This window comes from Drosophila biarmipes, chromosome 3R, assembly GCF_025231255.1.
Source record: "Drosophila biarmipes strain raj3 chromosome 3R, RU_DBia_V1.1, whole genome shotgun sequence".
Taxonomy (NCBI): Eukaryota; Metazoa; Arthropoda; class Insecta; order Diptera; family Drosophilidae; genus Drosophila; species Drosophila biarmipes.
Window position 1 is genome coordinate 2,652,312 of NC_066616.1, and position 25,961 is coordinate 2,678,272.

General features: G+C 36.0%; 1 protein-coding gene and 1 long non-coding RNA gene across 4 annotated transcripts; one reads left to right on the forward strand and one right to left on the reverse strand.

Moving 5' to 3' along the window:
- Nucleotides 1-17,787: 17,787 nt before the first annotated feature.
- LOC108031754 (uncharacterized) lies at nt 17,788-19,169 on the reverse strand. 3 transcript variants are annotated; one of them, XM_017105464.3, is made up of 4 exons: nt 18,647-19,169; nt 18,372-18,586; nt 18,279-18,307; nt 18,049-18,222 (listed from the first exon to the last, which is right to left on the reverse strand). In XM_017105464.3, exons 1-3 carry the CDS (start codon nt 18,777-18,779, stop codon nt 18,293-18,295), a joined length of 363 nt encoding a protein of 120 aa, XP_016960953.1. In that variant the 5' UTR covers nt 18,780-19,169; the 3' UTR covers nt 18,049-18,222; nt 18,279-18,292. The 3 variants fall into 3 exon arrangements, with proteins under 3 accessions (XP_050745365.1, XP_016960953.1, XP_050745366.1); XM_050889409.1 differs by having other exon boundaries at nt 18,279-18,586; nt 18,647-18,949; XM_050889408.1 differs by having other exon boundaries at nt 17,788-18,586; nt 18,647-18,849.
- A 1,879-nt stretch (nt 19,170-21,048) lies between these two features.
- On the forward strand, nt 21,049-23,900 carry LOC108031723 (uncharacterized). Its single transcript, XR_001768587.3, has 2 exons — nt 21,049-22,108; nt 23,572-23,900. It is a non-coding gene; the product is annotated as an uncharacterized LOC108031723 (long non-coding RNA).
- The last annotated feature ends 2,061 nt before the right edge of the window (nt 23,901-25,961 follow it).

Consider the following 25,961-nt stretch of genomic DNA (forward strand, 5'->3'; position numbering starts at 1 on the left):
ATATAATTAAATTTCGAATTCAGAACTAATTAAAAAATGTTATTTCAAAGCGTAGGGGTTATAAAGATGAAATTAAAAAAAAAATTGTTTCGAATAGTCCTATGGGAGCTATAAGATATACTTGTCCGAACCAGCTGTTTTTATTCCGATAGCTTTAAAACTGACAGACTAGTTTGCTTAGGAACGGACAGACAGACGGCTAGGCGGACATGGCCAATCGACTCGTCTAGCTGATCAGAATCTTTATACTTTGAAATGTCTCATTTACTGTGTTGCAAACTTCTGATTGAAATCATAATACCCTCTGCAAGAGTATTAAAAACTTAGGTATAATAACTTGCAACTTTGACATGCAACTATTAACACACAGACTGGCTCTGACGTCTTCTGACGTAAATAGGAAGAATTGTGATATTTCAGTGGGTGTGGAAAAGTTGTTTTTGGACGAATGTAAAACCCTATCTACATCTATTAGAAATATATTCTAGAAATGTAGGCGGTACATTTTTGGCCCGCTTATGGGCGTTAGGGTGGGCATCCTGCTAAATCAACCTTGTGGTTCTTGCGATCTCAGCGTTTACGAGGGTGGTTCGATAAGTACTAAGCCTTCAAAAGAAAAACGAAAATTTTGGAAAAGTGGCTATTTATTTCTCAACATAATCTTCTTTTAGCTCGATACACTTCACCCAGCGATGATCCAACTTCTTTAACGCGTCTGAAAAGTACGTTTTCTCGAGGTCTGCAAAATAGGCATCTGTGGCGGCTACGACCTCCTCATTCGACGCAAATTTCTGTCCAGCGAGTGTCTTTTTCAAGTTTGGAAACAAAAAGAAGCCACAGGGGGCCAAATCAATTCGACCAATCTGGCCTTGGCGAGGGCGGAATTGTAAGCCGCTGCGTTTTCATGTTGGAAGAGAACTTTTTTTCCCCAAATGGGGCTGTATTTTCTGCAATTCGGCGGCGAATCGGGCCAATAATTTGGCACAGTACAGCCCTGTGGCTCATCAAAAACTGACGTGCGACCACGTTGAAACTCGTTTAAGCAATTTTTGACGGTCGCCATCGAAGTAGAAGAGTCACCATACACAACCAAGCGCTCTTTGATTTCGCTGCGCGATTTCCCTAAAAACAAGAATCGAATCACAGACCGATATTGTTCTCTCTCCATTTTTCTAAAATCCGCGATTCCAAACGCATTAAAAACAAAACTAGGAGTACGATCCGGCTGAAATTTCGATAGCAGCCTTATAAGAGATACACGATTGTAAATTTCTCTTGCTATAGTGACGACATCGGGTGAGGCTTAGTACTTATCGGATTGCCCTTTTATACGTACGGACAAAAAAATTGACTAGTGATCATGACTAAGAATATACGAGGTGTGTTCAAAAAGTAAGACGACTTTATATTTTCAAGAAAAACTATTAATTTATTTATCAATATTAATGTTGTCCCCTTCAAAGTAATCTTCCTCAGATACAATACACTTATGCCAACGGTTTTTCTAATCCTCAAAGCACTTCCTATAAGCACTTTTCGGTATAGCGATGCAGTCTTTATCTCTTCAATCGTTGCAAATCTCCGTCCTTTCATAAGTCTCTTTAGTTTTGGGAACAAGAAAAAGTGACATGGGGCCAAATCCGGTGAATATGGTGGCTGTGGCATTATTGTGGTGTTGTTTTTGGCCAAAAAATCTCTCACAAGCAAAGATGATTGAGCAGGGGCATTATCGTGATGCAAAAGTCATGAATTGTTTTTCCACAATTTTGGACGTTTCTTTCGTATTGCTTCTCGCAAACGGCGCATAACTTCCAGATAATACTGATTATTCGCTGACACACGACTCATGCCCAAAACGTTTGAAAAAATTTCATGGCACGAGCCAAGCGATATACCGACATCTTCAGCAACTTCTCTGATAGTGATTCGACGATTTTCCAAAACAATTTTCTTCACTGCTTGAACGTTTTCATCAGTTGTTGACGTGCTTGGGCGTCCAGAGCGATGCTCGTCATTGGCATCTTCCCGGCCATCTTGGAATAGTTTGTACCACTCGTAAACATTTTTCTTATTCAGAACAGTTTCACCGTATGCCACTGTCAACATTTCAAGTATTTCGGAGCACTTAATTTTATTTTTTACACAAAATTTGATGCAAATCCTTTCATCCATATTTTTCGATAGCAAAAAATCGCTAAGCACGCAAAACAACTTGTTACCTTTACGCCTCTCACAACTAAACAAAAAATTGAAACTTGGTACAGATGTTAGGGAAGAGTGTACCAACATAACAAAACAAAAAAATCGATAATCGAAAATATGTTGCCCGCGAAATTTGAAAAGTCACCTTACTTTTTGAACACACCTCGTATGTATTCTTAAGGGTCGGAAACGCTTTTACATTCTACCTGCTACATGTTTTTCGACGAAACTAATATACACGGGTATAAAAACAGTTTTTCAATGCTTGTGTAGAATGTGTAGAAAGTACATAAAAAAAAGAACATATAAACTAGCACTAAATTATTGAGTGTCAAGCATATCTTAATAAGATGCGTATTAGCCTTAAATAGGAGTGGCGGCGGAGAGAGTAATAAAAAGAAAATTACGATATAACTTAAAAGCGAACCGGGAGAGCATGTTCTAAAAGCTCGATCGTGTGGAATACAAGCTCCCGTACCTCGCAGAGTAAAAGGGTATACTAGATTCGTCGGAAGGTGTGCAACAGGTAGAAGAAAGCGTTTCCGACCCCATAAAGTATATATATTCTTGATCATGATCACTAGCCGAGTCGATCTAGCCATGTCCATCTGTCTGTCTGTTTGTATGAACGCTCAGATCTCGGAAACTAAAAAAGCTAGAACCGTCAGACTTGGCTTGCTTGCTTGTATTTGTCTCATCAATACATACCGATTGAAAAATAGATGGCGCCACTACCTAAGTTTTTAATACTCTTGCAGAGGGTATTATGATTTCAATCAGAAGTTTGCAACACAGTAAATGAGACATTTCAAAGTATAAAGATTCTGATCAGCTAGACGAGTCGATTGGCCATGTCCGCCTAGCCGTCTGTCTGTCCGTTCCTAAGCAAACTAGTCTGTCAGTTTTAAAGCTATCGGAATAAAAACAGCTGGTTCGGACAAGTATATCTTATAGCTCCCATAGGACTATTCGAAACAATTTTTTTTTAAATTTCATCTTTATAACCCCTACGCTTTGAAATAACATTTTTTAATTAGTTCTGAATTCGAAATTTAATTATATCAAAATCGGACGACTATATCAAATAGCTGCCATAAAAGCGATCTGAAAATTTGGGCGAAAATAATATGAAGCAAATTATAGCTTCGGTGTTTTTCGACATATTATCCTATACTAGGAATATTACTTTGTGTATTTTTTTAAATTTCAAATTAAATTTAATAAAAATCGGGCGACTTTAACATAAAGCTATTAAAGAACGTTTAACAGAAATAAAAACTAATAACTAACTTTTTTATCTCAGCAACAATTCTTAAAAATGTAACATGGTTTATTTCTTATAGATGCAAGGGTATACAAACATCGGCTTGTCAAAGTTATTTTATTTTTCTCTCTTTCTTGGCGCTTCCAGAACATAAGCAGGCTCAGAAAGAAAAATAAAGCGAGTAGAGTGCGCGGCAAACTTATTCATTAAACAATGAAAACTTTAACAATTTATCCTTTTTGTCTCCCTCTTTCCTCTACTGAACATATACTCGTAGAGTAAAAGGGTATACTAGATTCGCCGGAAAGTGTGCAACAGGTAGAAGAAAGCGTTTCCGACCCCATAAAGTATATATATGATCATGATCACTAGCCGAGTCGATCTAGCCATGTCCGTCTGTCTGTCTGTTCGTCTGTTCGTATGAACGCTGGGATTTCGGAAACTATAAAAGCTAGAACAGTCAGACTTGGCTTGCTTGCTTGTATTTGCCTCATCAATACATACCGATTGAAAAATAGATGGCGCCACTAGAGGGCGCTAGATTAAAAAAGTACTGTTCACTTTGGAACTCACCGTGCAGAACAAAAATTGTAACTGAAATGTAGTTGTCTCATCAGTACCTACCGATTGACCAAAATGTGCCACGCCCACTCTTACTGCCCAAAACTGTGGAAGCCACAATTGTCATGCTACAATTTTTTTTTTTGCTATATGTATTCGTCTCATTAAAACGCCCCCAAACGGCTAACACGCTCAAGACTGTATGCCGCCCACTTAACATATAACAAAATAGCCGGTAGTTTGTGCTTTAGAATATTTCTTTGCTAATTAACGGGTATCTGATAGTCGAGGCACTCGACTATAGCGTTCTTCCTTATTTTGTTTATGATTTGCAAAGATAGATTAATATAAATGTTTTAGTCTGTGGTACTATTGCAGTTTTTTTCTTTGCGCTGCCAGAAAATTGAGAAATGAAGAAAAGTAGGAGTAAGAGTTTTATTGAATAATAAAATGTAAACTAGTTTTCCTTTTGACTCCCCTGCCTATATCCAATAGTCCTTAGACCAATTTAATAAATACAATCGTTTAGGCGTTCAATACTAAAAATCTGTTTGGTACGTCTCTAGGTTACGAATAACTCTTATATGCTAAATCGTTGCCCTCGTAACAAGGTCTTGACCTTTGGGGATATATTTTTATAATTTTTTAAGCTACTTATTATTGTTGTTTTATTTTTATAGGATTTTTTCCTGTTCTCATATCTCTATTATTACCATTATATAATCATGCTGCTTTATGTTTAAGTCTCTTTCAGGACTTACACTATAATTTAGCTAATCAATTAATTTATCCCTTTAATATAAGTTTAAATTTATTAATTCTATTTCTGAGCACAATAGTCCATTAGGCATATTTAACATATTTTTTAAAAAACTGTTTAGAAATTGGATGAAGGGCTGATTGCGATAAAAGAGTCTGAGCTTATACAGCTCCTCCTTGCACCTTGAGAATAAGCAGAGCGACCAATGCCATTACTCTATAGTGGTTCGGGTGCTTTCAAATTGGCTTTTTGGCGGTCTGATTTGGTTATTTTATGGTTATGGTCTTCATGCGTTCTGGAGCAAACGATGATGTCGTCGATATAACATACACGAAGGGTATGCCGCATAGAAGATAATTCAAACGTCTTTGGAAACCTATTGGCATGTTAAAGAATTCAAATAACCTAAAAGGAGTGGTGACTGCTGTTGTTAAAATGTAGACCGTGGCGACTGGGATTTGGTGGTAATCACGCACCAAGTCCACCGTTTAAAAAAAGGTGCAACTGTCCATACGCTGTAGAATGCCCCCACCTTAGGATAGCAATCTTATAACAATAAGTTTGCAGTATTATATTTTTGTATTCCACTCAATGTTTTCGGGACCAAATGAATGGGGCTTTCCCATTGGCTACTTGAGCATTTCATTCTTTATTGGGGCTTTTTCTCTTTTTATACTAATGGAAACGGAACCAGTGAAATGCCTGATGCCAACCTAGATATGAATTCAAGTTTATCAGCATATACCCTCGCGATCGAGCCCTTATGAGCATTGCTTTATACTTAAGAATATATGACCGTCTCTCCGCTGCCCCTGTTGGCAGCGCATCTATTGCTGAGCTTCTATTATTTTGGGAATTCTGATCTACATGGCGACCAACATATTTACAGCGTAGTAGATATTCTTCATAAGAGAGAGTATTCAGGCCTGTGCAGATGATAGTTTTTTACTTTACATGTGAATGAACCATGAAAATGACTGCAAACACTGTCTTGGGGAAACACAGGGTGTGGCATGTTAAGAACACAGACGAGTTGCTCTACCTCATTTTCTATTTTAACGGCTTGGCTATAACTGCTCGAACGTCAGATATTTTACAAACGGCCGTTGAAACCCTAAACGCGATTTAGCGATTTAGCTAGTATATGGAATCCTTGTTTCCTAGTAATTGATATAAAGATTGCCCAGCAGCTATAACGAAAGAAGTAGTTTCCTTCTTCATTAGATCGTCGAAAAGTGCAGCTTTCTCATTGACATTGGATGAACGCAGAGCCTCAGAACCATTTTCCGTAAGAGCTGAGAGTATTTCTTGTCAACGAGATCTAGCTTTTATAAGACGCACTGTCGCACTGCCGCTACCATGTGAAGTCTCAAACAAGACGGGTGAGGCTAGTGCATTGTTAGAATCTCTTGGATTTCGCTCATTGTGTTTTTTGCGGGGTTACTGATGTAGACATTTACTCTAGATTTAAATGTATTCCAATGAAACTGGGTAACAATTGTGCGTGTTGCCAGTTAGACGCCACAACAACAATTGTCGCACGAATAACTGCCGAAGTCAAACTACCTATGAAATAAATTTCCTTATTCTTAACAAGCTATAAAAAGAATAAAAATAGGAAAAGAAGCGTAATATATACATTTTTTTGTGCGCCTATTAATCGCAAATCGATACAAAATTTTGAAAATAATACACAAATAAACTCTAATTATTATTGATCGCAAATCGGCTTAGAATGCATAGCGTTTTTTTTGCTACAAAACTGCAATCATTAATCACGCTTCAGCACCGCCAAAAAACAGTTTCTAATCAAAAATAGTATACTGGATTAAATGTCAATATATGAAAAATGCCACAGATACATATATACACTGCTGTAGTATGCGCACATATCGGGTCACACTGTACATTAATGACATTAAATTGTAAGTATATAAAAGTCCAACGGCCAGCACATTTTCAAGTGCATTGGTAATATGATCACCCAGCAGAGAACTGTCACTGTGTTGCATGTCTCACACAGGCCGACTTACTTCATTACGATTTAAATGTCGCACGCACTGCATACCCTTTTTTGCTTAAATAGCGAATATTTATATATTTGCTTTAAGCTAATGGACAATAGGTAGTCTATAAGAATATTGGCATCTCAACTGCCTATGCAGCACAGCCGTCTTAAGGGGCTGGCTTTGATTTAATTGGTTGCCAGACTGGTGAATATATGCACAATTGCATTCAGCATTTTTCCCCGCTGCTGCCGAATGCCCATTAACCAGTCTTAGGCTTAAGAAAAAACATTCTAAACTAACAACTGAATAAAGAAAGAACAGTTGCTCGAAAAAAACGTTGTTTACGAAAAAACCACCAGCCCCCTGGGCAACTGTTCAAAAACTACAAGACGAACATGATTTTCCCATACAAAAAAAAGCCAGAAACTTTGTCAGCCATAAAATTTATAAACACGAAAATAACACCTCCTCTTCCAAAGCCTCTTCCAAAAAGATAGAAAACGTGCCCAACTGTCCACGACGGCTGGAAAGACCCTTTTGCCAGCAGACCTGTGGAGGAAACCCTAAAGAAAAACCTGTGCGATGACCGGCACCGGTACCACCTGAGCCCATAGGCCACGTATAGCGCGGCAGAATCTACAAGTGTGGGGGGCAAAACCACAACCTACGCCGCCGATGGAGAATCAGCGTGCCACGACAGGCGACGACCAGCTGATGCAGCATAGAAGAAACAGGACCTAAGGTAGACATCATTTATATCGGTGTGCCTTTGTAGTATGCTCACATAGCGAATGTACACTGTACTTAGAGTTATGTATTGTAGCACTGTCCACAAAATATATACACAAATTTAATACCTAAACAGTTCTTCAAGTGCCTGATGATATGATCAACGTTGGGTGCACTGGGACTGGGGAGTGCTGAGTCCGCATATTTGACATGCGCAACGGTTCTGTAGAGGTAATTAAATTAAAAATAATTTGTCCATTAAATTAAAAATAATTGGTTCAACCCATTACAAGGTAAGGTACAAAATGAACGCACAATTGAGGCCATCATTAATAAACTACAAAGCACAATCGTAGGCGAAACCTCCGAGGTAATCAAAGCAAAAATGGAAAATATTTACCAAAGAGGAAAAGCCGCAACACAGTTCACAAACGAACTTAAAACTTGAATAAATTGCATACACTGCATTAATCAACAAACAAATAACCACAGTGTAATGTATACAAATAACCGAGGTAGTTATTATAGAGGCAATGGCAGAGGAAACTATCGAAATAATTTCACACGAGGAAGAAATAACTTCTACCAGGGAAATTATCGCGGCAGAGGCCAATACTACCAACATAATAATTATTAAGAAAATTATAGCCAAGGCCGAAATCCAAATTATTACAGAAACTAAAATACAAATTATGACAACAATAGAAGAAATTCAAATGGTCAAAGGGGCAAGTTATATGACACATTATATAGGGGCCCTTGCCTAATTTATAAAAAACTTTGAGCCAAGAGCTTTTTCCCATTCTTTAAACAAAGCCTCCAATCGATTCCCACCCAGATCAGTTTCACACTCTCCGCTTTAAACGGATTCTGGAAAAAAGGGAGCCCCAAGTCGGCTAACGTAAACATCGATTTCCGGCAGAATTTCAATTCCGCAAAATTTAATTGACAATTTTCATCATTGTCATTGAATATAAAGGCGAAAAAGATAGTTATGTTAGCTGGAGAGAATCGGCGAAAACAGCAATGGGACAATACAAAATGGGAAAAATACTTTTCGGCAGTATCTATTCTTCGAAATAAAATTACAGGGATTGCCAATGATGCTTTAACTCATAATGGAACCGTATTGAAGTTTGACGCCATAATGGCAAAACTAGATTTTATTTTTAGTGACAAGCGACCTATACATATTTTAGAACAGTGTATAAGTGTTTTAAGTCTGGGGAAATTATCGCTTATGGAATTTTATAATTTGGTAAATAAAAAATTAACTCTTTTGATTAACAAAACCATTATGACACTTGGGAGGAATAAGCCAATTACACCTGAACTTATTGAAAAACGTATAAAGACAGCACTACGAGTGTTCAAAACTGGCCTTAACGGCCATATCTCAGATGTAATATTTTTAATGAATCCACCCGATTTACCGAACGCAATGATAATAGTACAAGAACTTGATAGCAACAATTTGAGGGCCCAATTCGCGAACAATTTTATATCATCACAACGCTAGACTAATGAGTTAATCTTATAAGGGCAACAAAACTCAAATAACAAACCAAGACAATATAAGAATAACAATAATCAAAGATATACTAATAACTTAAGGTTTAATCAAGCAAATAATCAATACAGAAATAATTTTAACCATTTTAATTAAGATTTAATAATGACCAACAAAATCAGTAGAACTCTTTTAGACAACAACAAAGTAAGCCAGAGCCAATGGATGTTGATAAATCAATTCAGATGACAAATAAACCCCATAACAGTAATAATCAGGGAAATAATAATTATCAAAATAAATGGAATCAAAGTAAAATAATCGAAACACAAAACACAGAACAGGAGCAACCTCAAAATAAAAGAGTACAAACCGGAACTGTTAACCAACCGGCTAACAAGACTATGAGGTTGAACAACATTGAAGAGGACCATTTTTTAGGGCAAACTCAGAAGAGGCCAAACATTTGCAGGACAAAATATTAAATATTATCAAAAAAGAACATTCCAAAATAAATATGCAGATTCTTTTCAGGACTGACATACGCGGCGAAATAAATACTGAAAACGATAGGGCTATTTTTAGTAAGCAATACCCTTATGCTCTATCAGCCTCAGATTTTGTAAGTTCTGAAATCGCCAGAATGCTTAAAAAAGAAATTATACGGCCAAGCAGTAGCCCTATAATTATAATAGATGGAACTTAACTTAAGAAACTTAACGAAAACACCATACCGGATAGATATCCAATGCAGGATCCTTCCGTAGTTTTGTCAAACCTCGGGAAAGCTAAATACTTTTCCGCAATTGATTTAGAATCAGGATTCCACCAAATTCTCATGAATGAAACAGACATTCAAAAAACCTCATTCTCAATAAATAATGGAAAATATATGGGTTAACAAACGCCCCTATAATATTCCAAAGAGCGATGGATGATATTTTGAGAGAACAAGTTGGAAAAACGTGTCATATCTAAATGGATGACATTATTATTTTCTCAAAAACAATTGAACAGTATTATAAAGATTTAATTGTTATAATTAACATTTTGCTGAACGCAAAAATGAAAATTTCGATTAAAAAATCAATCTTCTTCGAATTGGAAACAAACTTTCTCTGTTACGTTGTTTCTCACAATATGATCAAAACCGATACCGAAAAATTTCCACAATCGTAAAATATCCAATCCCTAAAAATATTTGAGAGCTTAGAAGCTTCCTAGGCCTTACAGGATACTACAGAAAATTTGTTCAAAATTACGTCAAAATTGCTTAACCGTTAACGAAATATTTCGAAGGCCAAAATGGCAAAGTATCAAAAAAGGCATCTATACAGTTCGATGAGACAGCTGTAAGAGCTTTCCACGACCTCAAAAATAATTTAATCGCACAATTAGAGTTAGTTCAACCCGAATATAATAAAAAATTTAATTTAACCACCGATGCGTCAGAATTGGCTAATTGGTTCTTTCTAAGGAAGGAAAAGCAATTACTTTCATACCAAAAACTCTCACAAAAACTGAACAACTATATGCTACCAATAAGAAGGAACTTTTAGATATAGTTTGGGCTTTTTAAAATTTACGTAATTATTTATAAGGGGTTAACAACATTCATCACAGATCATATACCTCTTTCATTTTCAATTTCTCAAGAGAACCCTAATAACGAAATGAAAAGATGGTATTCTTTCATTGAAAGTTATTCTCCAAAAATTATTTATCAGCCAGGAGCATCAAATGTTGTTGCCGACGCCCTATCAAGGATTCAGATTAACAACTTAACTGACAGTAACTAATTGGTCTCAGATTTGAGAATACAAGAGTTATACAAGAACCCGGAAAACCCTTAAACCAGTTTGAGCAACAATTGCTAATAGCAACGGGGAGGTATACAATACCTGAGTCGATTAACGTGTCCGGAAAATTTTATAGCTCTCTTAAAGGAATACATTCCACCTAATATAACAATTGGAATTCATTGTAACTTAGAAGACCTCTATATAATTCAAAAACCAATAAAAAATAATTTTATAAATAAATTTTAATTTACTAGAATATTTTTCCAAGACGTAGAAAACGCTGAAGACAGATCGCTTATAATAATAGAAACGCGTTGTCGAGCACACAGGGGACTTGATGAAAATTATAAACAAATTAACCGGCTACATTATTGGCCTAACTTATATCAAAAACTGAATTATTAATTAATTAAGGATTGCACAATCTGCAATCAGAACAAATATAACAGTGAAATCGGTCGAGCCCCTATTCCGGATAGAGAAGGTGAAAGTTTGCATATTGACATTTATTACGCCCAAAATTTTATATTCATTACTTGTATAGATTCATATTCAAAATTTTTAGTTGTAAAAGAAATCCCAAATAAATTAAATATAGAAAACCAAGTTTCAGAGATTCTACAACAATTCCCATTATCCAAAACCTAGATGATAGATAACGAACCAAGTTTTTCTTCATCCCAATTTAAATCTTTTGCACAAAGAAACGGGATATCTTAAAATTATGCAGATTCTTCCAACGGTCATATTGAAGGGGCACAACCTACATTAACAGAAATGGCACGCTGCATTAAAGATGAACTCAACTTAGTTGATTATTCCGAAATAGTAATTAGAGCAGCACAGAAATACAACTTATCAATTCACTCTATAACCAATAAACGACCGTATGATGTTATATTTATTAAAATCATACATAAAATATTATTAATAACAGAAACCGTATGATTCATAAAGATAATATTAAATTTTAGACAAATTTTTTTATCTTAAATTCCAGATAATTAATTCAATAATGTACTTATTATTGCTGGTAGCTTCAACCAAATCCGAAATTATGAATTAAACAAACTATGATTTCCTTCTTTACAAGGATACCAAAGAAGTCCTCATTTATGAATCATACGCGGATTTATTTCATATAACTAATTTAAGTTTTTATAAAGATATTACTCTTGAAACAGAATTTTTAAACAGCCATAACGTTCAGAATTCACAATGGGAAATATGAAACGATTTAAAAATTATTAAAATACTTATTTCTCAAATCGCATTGTTATATTTAATTACCATGCTTTTAATTAAATACATAAAATTCTTAATATTCAAACCACGGCAAATTCAAATTGAAATACAAATAGAAACTAATATCCCCGACAATGAAAATACTGTAGAGGAAAATATCATTGTCGAATTGACTAATCAGCTACATTCATTATACCCATCAATTCCAATGAATCGGGACGATTCAATTTAGAATTTCTTTTTTCCATTCTTTAAACAAAGCCTCCAATCGATTCCCACCCAGATCAGTTTCACAGTCTCCACTTCAAACGGATTCTGTAAACATCCAAGCCGATATTGTAAGCACCAGAGCCCCAAAAAGGGAGCCCCAAGTCCGCTAACGTAAACATCGATCTCCGGCAGAATTTCAATTCTGCAAAATTGCAATTTCAAATTTAATTGACAATTTTCATCATCCTATTTTTCGACTCTCTTGGATGATTCTTTTAATCAGATTTTTGTGATAAATCTCTTAAGCCGAGGTTTGATTATGGATTATTGAACCAAAGACAGGCAGTCCGAATTCGAATTGAATCCGAATTGATCGGTCGTCAACCAGAATATCGCAAGCAGTGAAAATTAAGTTCGGCACTAAGAAAAATTGTGTAAACTAGTGAATAAAAATTATCAATAAAAAGAATATATTTAAAAAAAAAAAACTCACTAAGCAAGAACTGCTTCGGTTGTACTTTTGCCAAGTGCTACAATATGCTGGTACTTATATTTATGCATAAAATTGAGTACAGTGTGCATGCGATGTGTGAACATGCTACACCTCCCTTCTTTTACAAATAACTTAATTCTATAGAGTTATTTTCTTAGGATATGTATATAAATATAAATGAATATTTTATTTTATTTTTCTTTTATTATTATGTTATTATTAATTTACTTTCGGTTCGAATCAGAAAGTATTGTTATGAATCAAAAAGTAATATTTTTAATATTTTTTTATTATAATTATGTTTCTCATATTATGTAAGGCCATACGTGATATATTTAAAAAAATTAAAGTGATTATGAAATACAATTTTTTAGCCTATCCTTATGCACTATTTGTTTCTTATTTTTATTATTTATAAATCGTAGATATTGATGAAACAAAAATTTTTCAGTTGAAAATTTTTTTCTATGTGGGCGTTAGAGTGGGCTAGGCAACCCGATGGCCTTTCTGGCTTTTATAGTTTCCAAGATCTTAGCGTTCGTACGGACGGACAGACACACGGACAGACGGACATGGCTAGATCGACTCGGCTAGTGATCGTGATCAAGAATATATATACGTTATGTGGTCGAAAACGTATCCTACACAGAAAAAAAATGCGTCAAGATCAATTTGATATGCGCATGGAAAGTTTGTGTTTTTTCGACAAGTATCAATTTTACCATGAAATAATGTCAAATTGATAACAAAAAATGTAATTTTCTCATTTTCTCTCTTTTGAAAATTTCTTGACTTCGAAAAAGAGAGGGTAGAGATGGCGGCGTGAGTGGAAGCGAAATAGACTTATTCGAAATTCGACTGGGCTTACTTCAAACATGTTGTCCAGCTGCTAAGGTGTCTGTCTCTGATGATAAAGGTACCAGGTTCAAATACGCCCCAAGGCAGAGTATGCTTTAAGTGTTTAAGAATAATATTTGCCTCATCTGCCTTATAATTGTTATAAAAAAGCTGCATTTAAATGATTTCAAATTTCAATAGAACAAATAAAAATAAATTTGTCGCGGGGAGGACTCGAACCCCTAACCCTCAGGCCTGTGTATCAAAAATGAAGCGCTAGCCCTCTGTGCCAACGCTTGATTGTGACAAAAAAGCTTTGTCAGAGCTTTTTTCTAGAAAAAAGTGATACCGCTAATGTTAAAATGATATTACCGAAATATCGTTTTTAACATTTCGATCATATCAAATTGATATGTGACATATCAGGGCCATTATATCATATCAATTTTTTTCCTGTGTATATATATTCTTGATCAGGATAACTAGCCGAGTTGATCTAGCCATGACCGTCTGGCCGTATGAACGCTGAGATCTCAGAAACTACAGGAGCTAGAACAATAAGACTTGGCATGCAGATTCCTGGGCTCCTTACGCAGCGGGGTGACACGCTCACTCATACGCCCACAAGCGGATTAAACGCTTAAATCTGACTGCCGCCCACACAGCATCTACTGAATTAGCCGGTAGGTGGCGCCCTTAACCAGAAATGTAATGATGTAAAAATTGTAGAAAAAGACGTACTACAACATCTTGCACTCAAGGTAGCACTTAGCTGGCTTTACTACTTTCAAAAATATCACTATTATTAATAAATAAAAAAGTTGTCGTGGAAAGCTTTTTTAAGCTCAATACAAATATTTTGCCTTCGCAATAGTTTACTTTGTACAGAAAACCACCACGTTAGATAGTAAGCTTATTTGATCTTAAAAAAATAATCACCCTAATGGTCACACAATTTTTGTACCCATCCCGATTTCTGTCCATTTTTTAGATGCTTAATAAAAACTGCGACCAAAATTTCGTTAAATCGTGCTTAATGCAATCAGCATTTTAAAGTGAATGTTGCAATCAAAAAATATAATACATTACAAATATAGATTGCACTTGAAAATGAATCAATGTCATTATCAGTTATGTACTTAGACATTTTCCCTATTTTGGCCCTTAGTTGTTGTCAAGCACAGTTCAAAAGAACTAATCGGACATTACTCGGAAAAATAGTTCAAACAAATTTAGTTTCTGTGCTTTAACTAGCTAATTTAAATTAAGATTCGGCCAACATTAAAGTCGATTTGACCAGCACTCTTCTGCAGAAATGTATACTCAACTATTCTCAGTTGGTGCTCCTTTAAACCAACTTCGCACAAAAACTAGTGTATTCGTTGTTGGTAACAATAACAAGCATTTACTGCTAGAAGGTCTCATATCATAAACGCGAAGAAGCTGTATCATTTCGATGAAAACTTACCATTAGTTTTGGCGACGGCGTAGCTGATTCACATATCCTACCACATGGCGAGGAGAAACATATTGTTTTCGCATCCATCAGCTGACATCAGCTAACATATAGCCAAATCGAAAAAGTGAGACTTTGCTTCATATTTGGAGTGAAACGTTTCCACCAATACTTGTACTTCGAAAGTTAACATTCATGGCGGGTCACAAACCGCTATGGGCTCATGCTCTACCGAATGAGAACCAAAGAAGGCCTGCAGCAACAGCTGCGTAAAAGCAAAATCATATCAAATCATTGCCGGGTAAGTAAACAAATTATGTGGCTAATCTGTGTAGACGCCGTGGGACAGATTGACGGAGGGACGGACGTGTAGAGACTATTCCTTCTACCTCTTACATACTTTTCCTCAAATGCAAAGCTTGTTAATCTAACTTAATTAAATCCCTTCGAGGTAGAGTTCTTGTTGTCGTCATAAATGGCCTGTTACAGTTTTTATTCGTCGGTGAATTCGTTAGAATTGGTGGGTTTCCCTTTAAATTTTTAGGGAAATACGCTTTGGTGTGTAATAAAACAGCTGACTGTACGACAGGTTATTGACAAAAAAAAACTAAATAATTTTAAATTTTGGTTCGCTGTCGGTTTTTCTCTATTCGCATAATATTTTTAGTCTTTTTATACCCTTGAAGAGGGTAATGATTTCAGAAGTTTGCAACGCAGTGAAGAAGACGTTTCCGGCCACATAAAGCATATATCTTTTTGATCAGCGTCACCTGACGAGTCGATCTAGCCATGTCCGTCTGTCCGTTTCTACTCAAACTAGTCTCTCAGTTTTAAAGCTATCGGGCTGAAACTTTCTCAAAAGTCTTCTTTCTATTGCAGGTAGTATATAAATCGGAACTAGCCGGATCGGACAACTATATCGTATAGCTCCCATAGGAACTATCGGAGAAAAAATTAAAAAAAAATTATATCTTTGGTGTTTTTTAACATATACCTTTCTAAGCTTAGATATAAGATTTTTTAATTAGTTCTGAATTTCGAATTAAATTCTATCAAAATCGACTACATCATATAGCTCCCATAGGAACAATCGGAAATTTAGGGGTAAAATAATATTGAAAAATTATATCTTTGGTGTTTTTTAACAAATAACCTCCTACGCTTGGAAATATCATTTTTTATTTGGTTTTGAATTTCGAATTAAATTTTATCAAATCGGACGACTATATAGACTCATATAGCTGCCATAGGAACGATCGGAAAATTAGTTGGAAAACATGAAATACAAATTATGTCTTTGGTGCTCTTTAACATATAACTTTATAATCTTGAAAATAACATTTTTAATTAGTTCTGAATTTCGAATTAAATTTTATTAAAATGGGACGACTATATCATGTAGCTGTCATAGGAACGATCGGATAATTGGTGGAATATAATATGAAACAAATTATAGCTTTGGGGCTTTTTGACATATCTTATAACATTGGGAATATACATTTTTATATTCAATTTAATAAAATTCAATTTAATAAAATTCAATTTAATAAAATTTTTAATTATTTTTTATAACTGCAAGGGTATACCAACTTCGGCTTACCGAAGTTAACTTCCTTTCTTGTTTTCGAGTTTTTTTTTTAATTAAGATATAACATTTTTAGAATGTTGTGTTGAATTTCATATCAATCGGGCAAGAAAGATATGAGCATTTGAACGAGCAGGTTCCTGGCCGGTATTCAGCGTCCAAACCTTTAAATTGTTCTCCTGAAAAGTATCCTTTTTTAACTCTATCCTTCGGAATCTAATTTACCGATCATTCTGAAATATGGAACACTATTATTGTCCTTTTTTTAGGCTAAATTCACGTTTTTAAATTCAAAGTGCTTAAATCCAAAAATTAAATTGATTTAATTAATAAAAAACTCGAATCGGAAATATCTGAACTAATAAATTCTTAGTTTTTTAGTTTAGTTTATTTGTTTTCTTATGATCCAGTAAAAAGTTATGTTGTCCACCGCAAAATCTCTTTTCTTGGGGACGACTACGGAGATCGTGTTTTTTTAATGAAAATTTTGTAAAACATAGTACATGTTGTACTTGAAGGTGCTAATAAAATAATTGATCTGACATGAATGCTTTTGGACGAAGTAACTATTTATGTGCACTTTAAAAATTAAGTAAAAATGGGGTGGCCGGGTTGATATGGTTAAAATTTAATTTTGAGGTGGAAAGGGAAAAATAATTTGGAAATATGAACTTTTAAAATCAACGAATTTTATGAAACTGTAATTAACAGCAAGATATTTTTATAACGCTTCCGGTCCCGTGAAGTATGTATAATCTTGGCCAGGATTACTAGACGAGTCGATCTAACCAAGTCCGGTTGGCTGCCCCTTTGTATGAACGATTAGGGATTTCGAAAACTATGTAACCTTAAAAGTTTGGTCTTGACATGTAGATTCCTGAGCTTCTTAAAACATTTACTAAAAAGCTATAAGCAAATAAAGCATGCAATCTTGATTACAATCGCTTTGACGCTCACAGATCTAATTTTCTCTCACACTTTTCTTAACTGAATAACGTGTATTTTATAGTCGACGGCTACGACTTCGGAATTCTCTTCTGTTCCTTAACTACATTTTAAGTGATCTATGGGCGCTCGATGTGTGACCTTCGAACAGTAAATTATTTGCAGCTTCTACAGCAAAGTTATGGTCAAGCTACAGACTGACAGTCTTTTTTAATAGCACTGGTTGGTATAGTTTATATTTGCTTTTTAGCATACACAATTCTGTTTAAAGCCGGTTTCTATGCTAATAATCACTAATCTGGTGAGAATCGCATAAAGGTGGCCATTGTCATAATAGACAAAGCACGGCTGGTTTTTAATAGCTTCCGCGAAACTTAAACTAGTTCTATGTTAGGAAATAGTTGAAATCGGCTAACTTATTGCATTTCACTGGATTCGGATTACTACTTAGACTAATATATTTAAATTGAACTGCTGGGTAGTATAAGTTTCCTTAAGCTTGTGAAATAGAACCGCCGAAGTATTGGGTGGGAGAATGGCTGGTCGTATAGTAATAGCCAGACGTTGCGGTCGTCGGGGTCGTCGGGGTGGTGACTTCAGGTAAAAGTGTAGTGCTGTCAATTGTGATCACTGAATTCGTGCTTGTATGGACTGGATGATCGGGACGTACTGTTGGGCTCGGCGTTACTTCAGCACCTTCTGTCGTTTTCGTATAGACGAGTTGAGTAGTGCTAGTATCATCCGCAGTAAAGTCTGTGTTTACCTCCGTGGAATGATGTGTCACCGGCTTTTCGGTCGTGGTTGTGGAACTGAAGAAAGTGACTGACTTATTCAAGCCAATACGAAAGCCCCCAGCGGAAGACTTGGCCTGCACCACGCTGTTCAGCAACTGAATTTTAGTAGAGATGAGGCTAGATATTAGTTGTGTGTTGAAAGGCGAGGGCCCCACGGTGCTCTGGTAACTTCCGCTGGAGTAGCCTAAAGTAAAACAAATATCGTTATACTGGCATTTTACTTGTCAACTGACAGAAGATTTACCAACGCTGGGTGCGAAAACTTTGATAAGAATAGGTTTTGCCTCTGCCATTGTGGCCGCAGTGCATGCAAGCAGGGCCAAAATTGAAATAGTTCTGAGCATGGTCTTGGCTTCTACGTTATGACTGTTGCCCATAACCAACAGTCACTTTTATAGCGTTCATCGGAAGACGCCTCAGCTATTTTTGTTGTCATCTGGTGGTTGCGGATCGAGCTTTGGGAGACGAGCACTTCGTTTCGATGCTTGTTTTTTGAGTGGTTAGCATACATATAGTACATGACACAGGTGCCCCTCTACCACCAATGTTAATAGGTGGTAAGTGATAAGTAAGCAATCGTGGGACTATAAAATATTGCTTGTACGATTAGTTTTAATCTGAAACATCGACCAATTTCCAAGAAATTCTAAAAAATGCATGTAAAATAATATTTTGGTTGATACCAACAAAATTTTTCCATTATGAAATACGGAGCATAATTAAGCTTTGTTTTGCAGCTAACGTATTCGCTTGATTTGGCTCTGTGTGACTTCCGGCCATTTCCAAAAATCATGAAACCACTTCGAAGAGGGCGTTTCTCCTTGGCCATTTGGACTGTTTGATATAAATTGAGAATTTAAACATAACATTTGGCACAAGTATATTGTTGGGAAGGAAATACTTTAAAGGGGGTGAAATTGATATGGAAGAATAAATAATGTATTTTTTTTTCCTCGCCCCCAGTATTAAGTCGTATCCGAGCCCATCCAAATCGGACAACTACATCATATTGCTCTCCTGGGAAAGGACTCTCTTTAACGATTTTATAATTATGAATAGTTTTCTTTTTTAATTAAACAATTGAAGTTGTTAAGGGAACGTCTTAAAAATTAATGGAATATCAGAACAAATTATAGTTTCGCAGTTTTCATAATTTTTATCTTTTAGTCAGAGGGACCTTTTCTTCTTTCAAACATTTTAATAAAATTGTTTTTTTTATCGGACGATATTTTTATTATAGAGTTCCTTTTAATTGGGTAATATGGCTGAAGATGCAAAGCTAACAACTACGATTTTGTTTCCGCTCTTTTTTTTAAGTCTCTGTAGTATAAAATGTACGTTTTATCTCCCATTTTTAAACTTTTGAAAATATCAATTTTTTAACTTTAATTTTTTCAATTTTAACTTGAAAAATTTAACGATCCAGCAAAACTCGGAGTCATTGCCTTGCACTTTAAGGTCCGGTAAGGTCAAGAACTGGGCGTCTGGAATACTGCAAGCGTGACCGTGGTGGTTTCTTCTTCATATTTTTTAATACTTATTTAAAAAGCAAAATTTTTTCGAGTTCAGCTTTAAACAGCATTTTGTAAATTCATTTTGGCTCCCTGTACACGGTGATTTATTTAAAAAAAAGTTTCTAAAAGTTTCTTTCTGGTTCTTAAGATATTTGAAAAATACAATTTTTTATGTTGTATTAAAAAGCTTATAAATTATAATCAGATTGTCCAACCGTTTGGTATTGTCTGAAAGATTTACTATTGCGATGAAATATTCCCTTTTGTGCTTAGACGCAAAACATCGGAGTTATTTGCCAATATCAAAATTGGAATTTTCTATTATTTTTTCGTAAAGCAATCTTTTTTTTAAGTTTAGTACCATAAAAAAATTGTATAAATTATCTTGAGTACAGTGTTAAAGTATCCTTCAAATACTTGAAAGGTCTAGGGCTGGCTTAGCAAAATTATTCGATTTTCTTATTTGACTTTTTACCTCGAGAAAGGGCTCCTATGGCACTACCATATGTTTTGCTTATTTTTAGGTTCACCATCTATTTACTTTCAGATTACTTTCCAAACTTTTAAAAAAATCAAGAACCATTTTTTGGAAGATTTTTTAGTGGCACCTGCATGTGATAAAAACCAAAAATTAGTCTAGAAAATGGAAATCGAACTTCTTAGGATAAAAGCTAGAGTAAGAAATGGCGAAATAAATACATTTCAGATCAAATGATTACTTCAGAATTTAAATTGTGGGAGCAACAGTTTTGTGTGGTTTGTAAGAGTAAAACTGTTTGTGGAATTACAGTCGTAAAATCGGCAATGTACGAGTATAAAAAAATAGGTCTGGTTAGTATTTTTATACCCTTGCAGAGGGTATAATGATTTCAGTCAGAAATTTGCAACGCAGTGAAGGAGACGTTTCCATAAAGTATATATATTCTTGATCAGCGTCACTAGACGAATCGGTAGACGAATCGGTAGACGAATCGGTAGACGAATCCGTCTGTCGTTCTGTCAGTCCGTCCGTTTCTACGCAAACTAGTCTTTCGTTTTAAAGCTATCGTACTGAAAGTTTCCCAAAAGTCTTCATTCTATTGCAGGTAGTATATAAGTCGGAACCAGCCGAATCGGACAGCTATATCAAATAGCTCCCATAGGAACTATCGGGGAAAAAATTAAAAAATTATATATTTAGTATTTTTGAACCTCTTGCGCTTGGAAATAACATTTTTTAAGATTTTATCAAAATCGGACTACTATTCATATAGCTGCCATAGGAACAATCGGAAAATCAGTCGTAAAATAATATGAAAAAATTATATCTTCAGGGTTTTTTAACATATAATCTTGTAAGCTTTCGAATTAAATTGTATCAAAATCGGACGACTATAGCTGTCATATGAACGATCGGAAAATTGGTGGGAAAATAATATGAAATAAATTATTGCTTTGTGGCTTTTCGACTTATTATCTTATAATATTTCGAATTCAATTAAATAAAAACCGGACAACTCAAACAATATAAGGATGTCAAAAAAATGGTCTAAAAAAAAGAATGAAATAATTATTTTTTATTAACACTGAAGTCAGCAATAATCCTAAAAATTTCACATGGTGTTACTAAAGTTGATTATTTCTTATAACTGCAAGGGTATACAAACTTCGGCTTGCCGAAGTTAACTTCCTTTCTTGTTTGTACGTAAAACAACACGCATGAAAATTTACCAAGGCAAATGTGCATGCTGGGTACATTCTATTCCAGTGACGTCTATATAGGTTGTGATATAGTGGATTTAGATGCATGCCAAGGCGGGAATTCGGAAAGTATTCCTAAAAAACAGCAACAGTAAAACAATACGCATGAAAACTAATTAAGGCCTGATGTGCGTGCATTGTGCATTCAAGTGCGGTGCCATCTGGATATATTTAATATAGCGCATCCAATTGTATTTTACTGGGATTGAAAAAAAAAGAAAATTAAAACCCCAAGGTTGCATATTTGCAAACTGCCCAAACTGCTGACTCAGCCTCTGGCCGAATGCCAATGCACAGCCGGCAAACACAGCATGTTTGTGTGGCCGTAACGAAGTTCATTTTTGTTAGCTTTATGTCAGTATGATTCTGAGCTGAATTAAATAAAGAACTCACTAATGTCAATACTCCGGCTTAGCCGTTGGTTATCGTGCCTTAGGGGCCGCAGCAACAGAGTAAGTAACCCCCAACATACCTTCACAGCGAGAAAGAAGAATTCCCTTGGCAACCGCCAGGAATTCTCCCCCCAGGAAAGCTGATCTCCCCCCAGCTGTGACGTCACTAACCGCGGCGTGGGATTACAAAAGTATATAATTTGTACAAAAGTGCGCAGTAAAAACTACATAATATGTAAATAAAAACAATGAAGAACGACTATCAGATACCCGTTACTCAGCTTAAGGGAGCAAACGGAAAATGTTGACGTTATTGTAAAGCGCCAACTACCCGCTATTTTAGTATATATTACGTGTAAGCGTTTCAGCCGTTTGTGGGCGTAGGAGTGGGCGGGTCAAAATATATTTTAGGTCAATCGGTATGTATTGGTGAGACAAATACGTTTGAGCAAAAACAATTTTTTTAGCACAAAAACTGTGGACACTTCAGTTTTGGGCGGTTTGTGGGCGTGGCACCCCGCTGAAATAAACTTCGCTGCGCAGGAAGCCCAGAAATCTTCATGCCAAGTCTGAATATTCCAGCTCTTATAGTTTCCGAGATCTTAGCAGGACATGGCAAGATCGGCTACTGATCCTGATCAAGAAGATATATACTTTATGGGGTCGGAAACGCTTCCTTCAACCTAAAACAAACTTTCCGACGAAACTAATTAAAATTGAAATGAAATGAATTTGAAGATATTTGATTTGGAATGCTTCCTCGGTACATGTTTACAAGTGCATTGAACAGAGTGTACCCAGAATGTGTTTAGTTTGTATCTTCCAGGTGCTTTAAAAACGAGTGCACCCAGTGCATGGTAAGTTGTTGCATCTAGTTGCTGTCCAAGATACATGCAACGAGTATATTCTTTGTTGTCCCGCACCCGTGTAAAAGGAATGTATAGAGTCACTACTTTTTGAACACCTTTTTGATGCCATTCCTAATTGAAGAACGCATGATGGGATGCTGTCATTTTTGACTGGAATAACGAAATAACTAACACTTGTTTGAAAATACAATACAATAGTATAACTTGAATTTTATATTAAATAACAAAAGAAACGCAATAGATGAGAGCTTCGAAATATGGAAACCCGTTACTGAGATTAAGGGAGCAAAAAGGGAAATGGAAATATATAAGCAGCATAGCGATATTGTAAAGCGCCACCTACCCGCTATTTCAATATAAGGTAACATGGGCGGCAGAAAGATTTAAGCGTTTTGGCCACGTGACAAACTTTCAGCTCAATCGATCGGTTTTGACGAGACAAAAAAAGGACAACATTTTAGGTACCACAAGATCTTAAAGTTAAAAATGGATTTTTATGTCATACACTGCCTAAAAAGTTAAATTGTTTTACTTTTGGCCACAATTTGTAACTCACAATCAGCCTAATATTTTAGGTCATCGTGGGCCTTAAAAGTGTAGCATTGTACCTAAAAATATTTGACAACTAAAATATATCTCTTATCTCTTATATAGGTGGGGTGTGTCTGCTTTGGGAGGCGATCATTCCACAATTAAATAATACCCTAGACAACATATCGAGCTCAACGAGGCCAACGACGAATAACCCATGTGAAGAAGCAAAGACGAAACTCTAGAAGGAATACTAATGAAAGACGAGAAGACCCAGAGAAAAGAGAAGACGACGAGTAACGACGGATGAGTTAACTGTGAGCTTTTGACAAGTGCGGTTCGAAGACGTTGGCCGAAAGACGAAAAAGACGCCTAAAATTCAATTTATCAATGTTCATTCCCATATCTTATATTTAACCAAAATTAAATAATAAATAAACTTAAATACTTAACCAATATACTCAAGAAATCCCACATTTGGGGGTTCAACCGGGATAGTGAAAGAAGTGTAAAGAGAAACCGAAGAAGTGTGTGAAGTATGCGAAGTGAACTTGAAAAAACCACGACGTTAAAGATTTTTCAACAACAAAAACGATGTGTGTAACAATTTAAAACATTAATTCGACGACTTAACATTTAATTTTTCAAAGCCATGAGCTGTTTAAATGATTTCATAAGTGCAACTTTGCGCAGTAGCAAAAGGAAGAACATTTTAGCCTTTCACATATTCGTGTTTTAGAGTAAAGGTGATCGACGCAACCGCCAAAGACTTCCCAATTTTTCCAGCTTTGATTTCAACGAAAACTCGGATAATTACCGGGCCAAGGAAAGATATGTACAAGAAAATCTAAGCAAAGGCGATCTGGTTTCAAATTGCAATGTGTTAAACATATCCTACAACGTAGACGACGTTGGACTCCACATATTTCGCAATTGTCACAATAAAATTTAATCCCCAGGACGAAAATGACGATGTATTTGTGAGCGGCAGAACCACACGAACCGACGAGTTTGCCGAAGAACAAAATGAAACGCAAAATCCGCCAAATTCTACCAGAAGTGCTGAGAAAGAGAAGACGACAAAATCCAGCAACGAAGTGGCAACACCGAGGTTCGCTTTTAGTTTTAGCGACATTGAAGACCCGATTCGTACATTTGGTACTAACTCAATTTCAATTGAGTCCTGGTTAACTTTAAAGAGCAAGCGGTAATAATGTGCTGGAATGACTTTCAGAAGTTGATATTCGCGAAAAAATCTCTGAGAGGCACTGCTAAACTTTTCATCATGAGTGAGAGAGGTCTGAGAGAGGTCTATTAAACGATTTCAAAACGATTGTGAACAGCAAACAAATTCACGAGCAGTTGAGCAAAAGCAAACGAGCAAAGGACGAGTGTAGTTTCACTTACCTGTACCGAATAAAGGATCTGGCAATTCGCGGGGACGTTTGTGATTCGGCTTTGAATCAGTCAATTGATCGACTACGCCATCATTCAATTGACAAAACATCCTCTACGGTGCCAGAAACATTAGTGACTTCAAAGAGAAGCTAAAATGTAACGTTACAAAAAACGAGCGAGGGAAAGAAGTTGTTCTCGCTAACGAAAAGTGCGTAACTCTGTTTGACACGGCTAGTAAATTCAACCTGGTTCGCGAAGGTCTGTACAACGGTATTCGACGTCTACAAAACTGTAGTGTGTCTCTAACTGGTTTCGGTAGCGAGCGCGACGCGAACGGAATAACTCCAATTGGACATTTCAAAGAGACGATTCTCATTGACAATAACAACTTCGAGTTGGATTTTTACGTTGTTCGGCGAAGAACTTTGTTTACATGCTGAAATCCTTTTCAATCGCGACGGTTTGCAAGTCCGTAAGATGCCGAGTTCGGTAGAACAAAACGATCTGGTCAACGTTATGAAAATCGACGTCGCAGAGAATTCCAACGAACTCAATATAAACGAGAAAGGAAGTATTTTTGCCAAAAACAAAGTTCGCGAAATTATAAAAACTACAAGCTGCTTAACCTGAAGAGTACAAAAGTCGAAGTGCGCATCATCATGAAAGACGACACCCCGATTTTCGCTAGGCCAAGGCGCTTGCCTTTCGCTGAAACCCGTTTGGTAGAGGAGCAGGTGGGGGAATGGATTAAATCTGGACTCATTAAAGTGTCGCACTCCGAGATCACCAGCCCAGTGGTAATGGTAAAGAAGCGTGACGGCTCCACAAGACTCTGCATCGACTTTCGTAGGATCAAAAAGGTAATCGTTAAAGACCATTTCCTATTGCCCCTAATCGACGGTCAGCTAGACAGACTCCAAGATGCCAAGGTTTTCCACACGATCGACTTGTAAAATTGATTTTTTCATGTACCTGTCTCAGAGCCCAGTCGAAAATACACATCCTTTGTCACTCAAAGTGGACAATATCAGTTCTTGAAGATACCTTTTGGCTTTTCAAACTCTCCTGACGTTTTCCAGCGACATGTTAACGCAATTTTTTGTGAGCTCACTCGC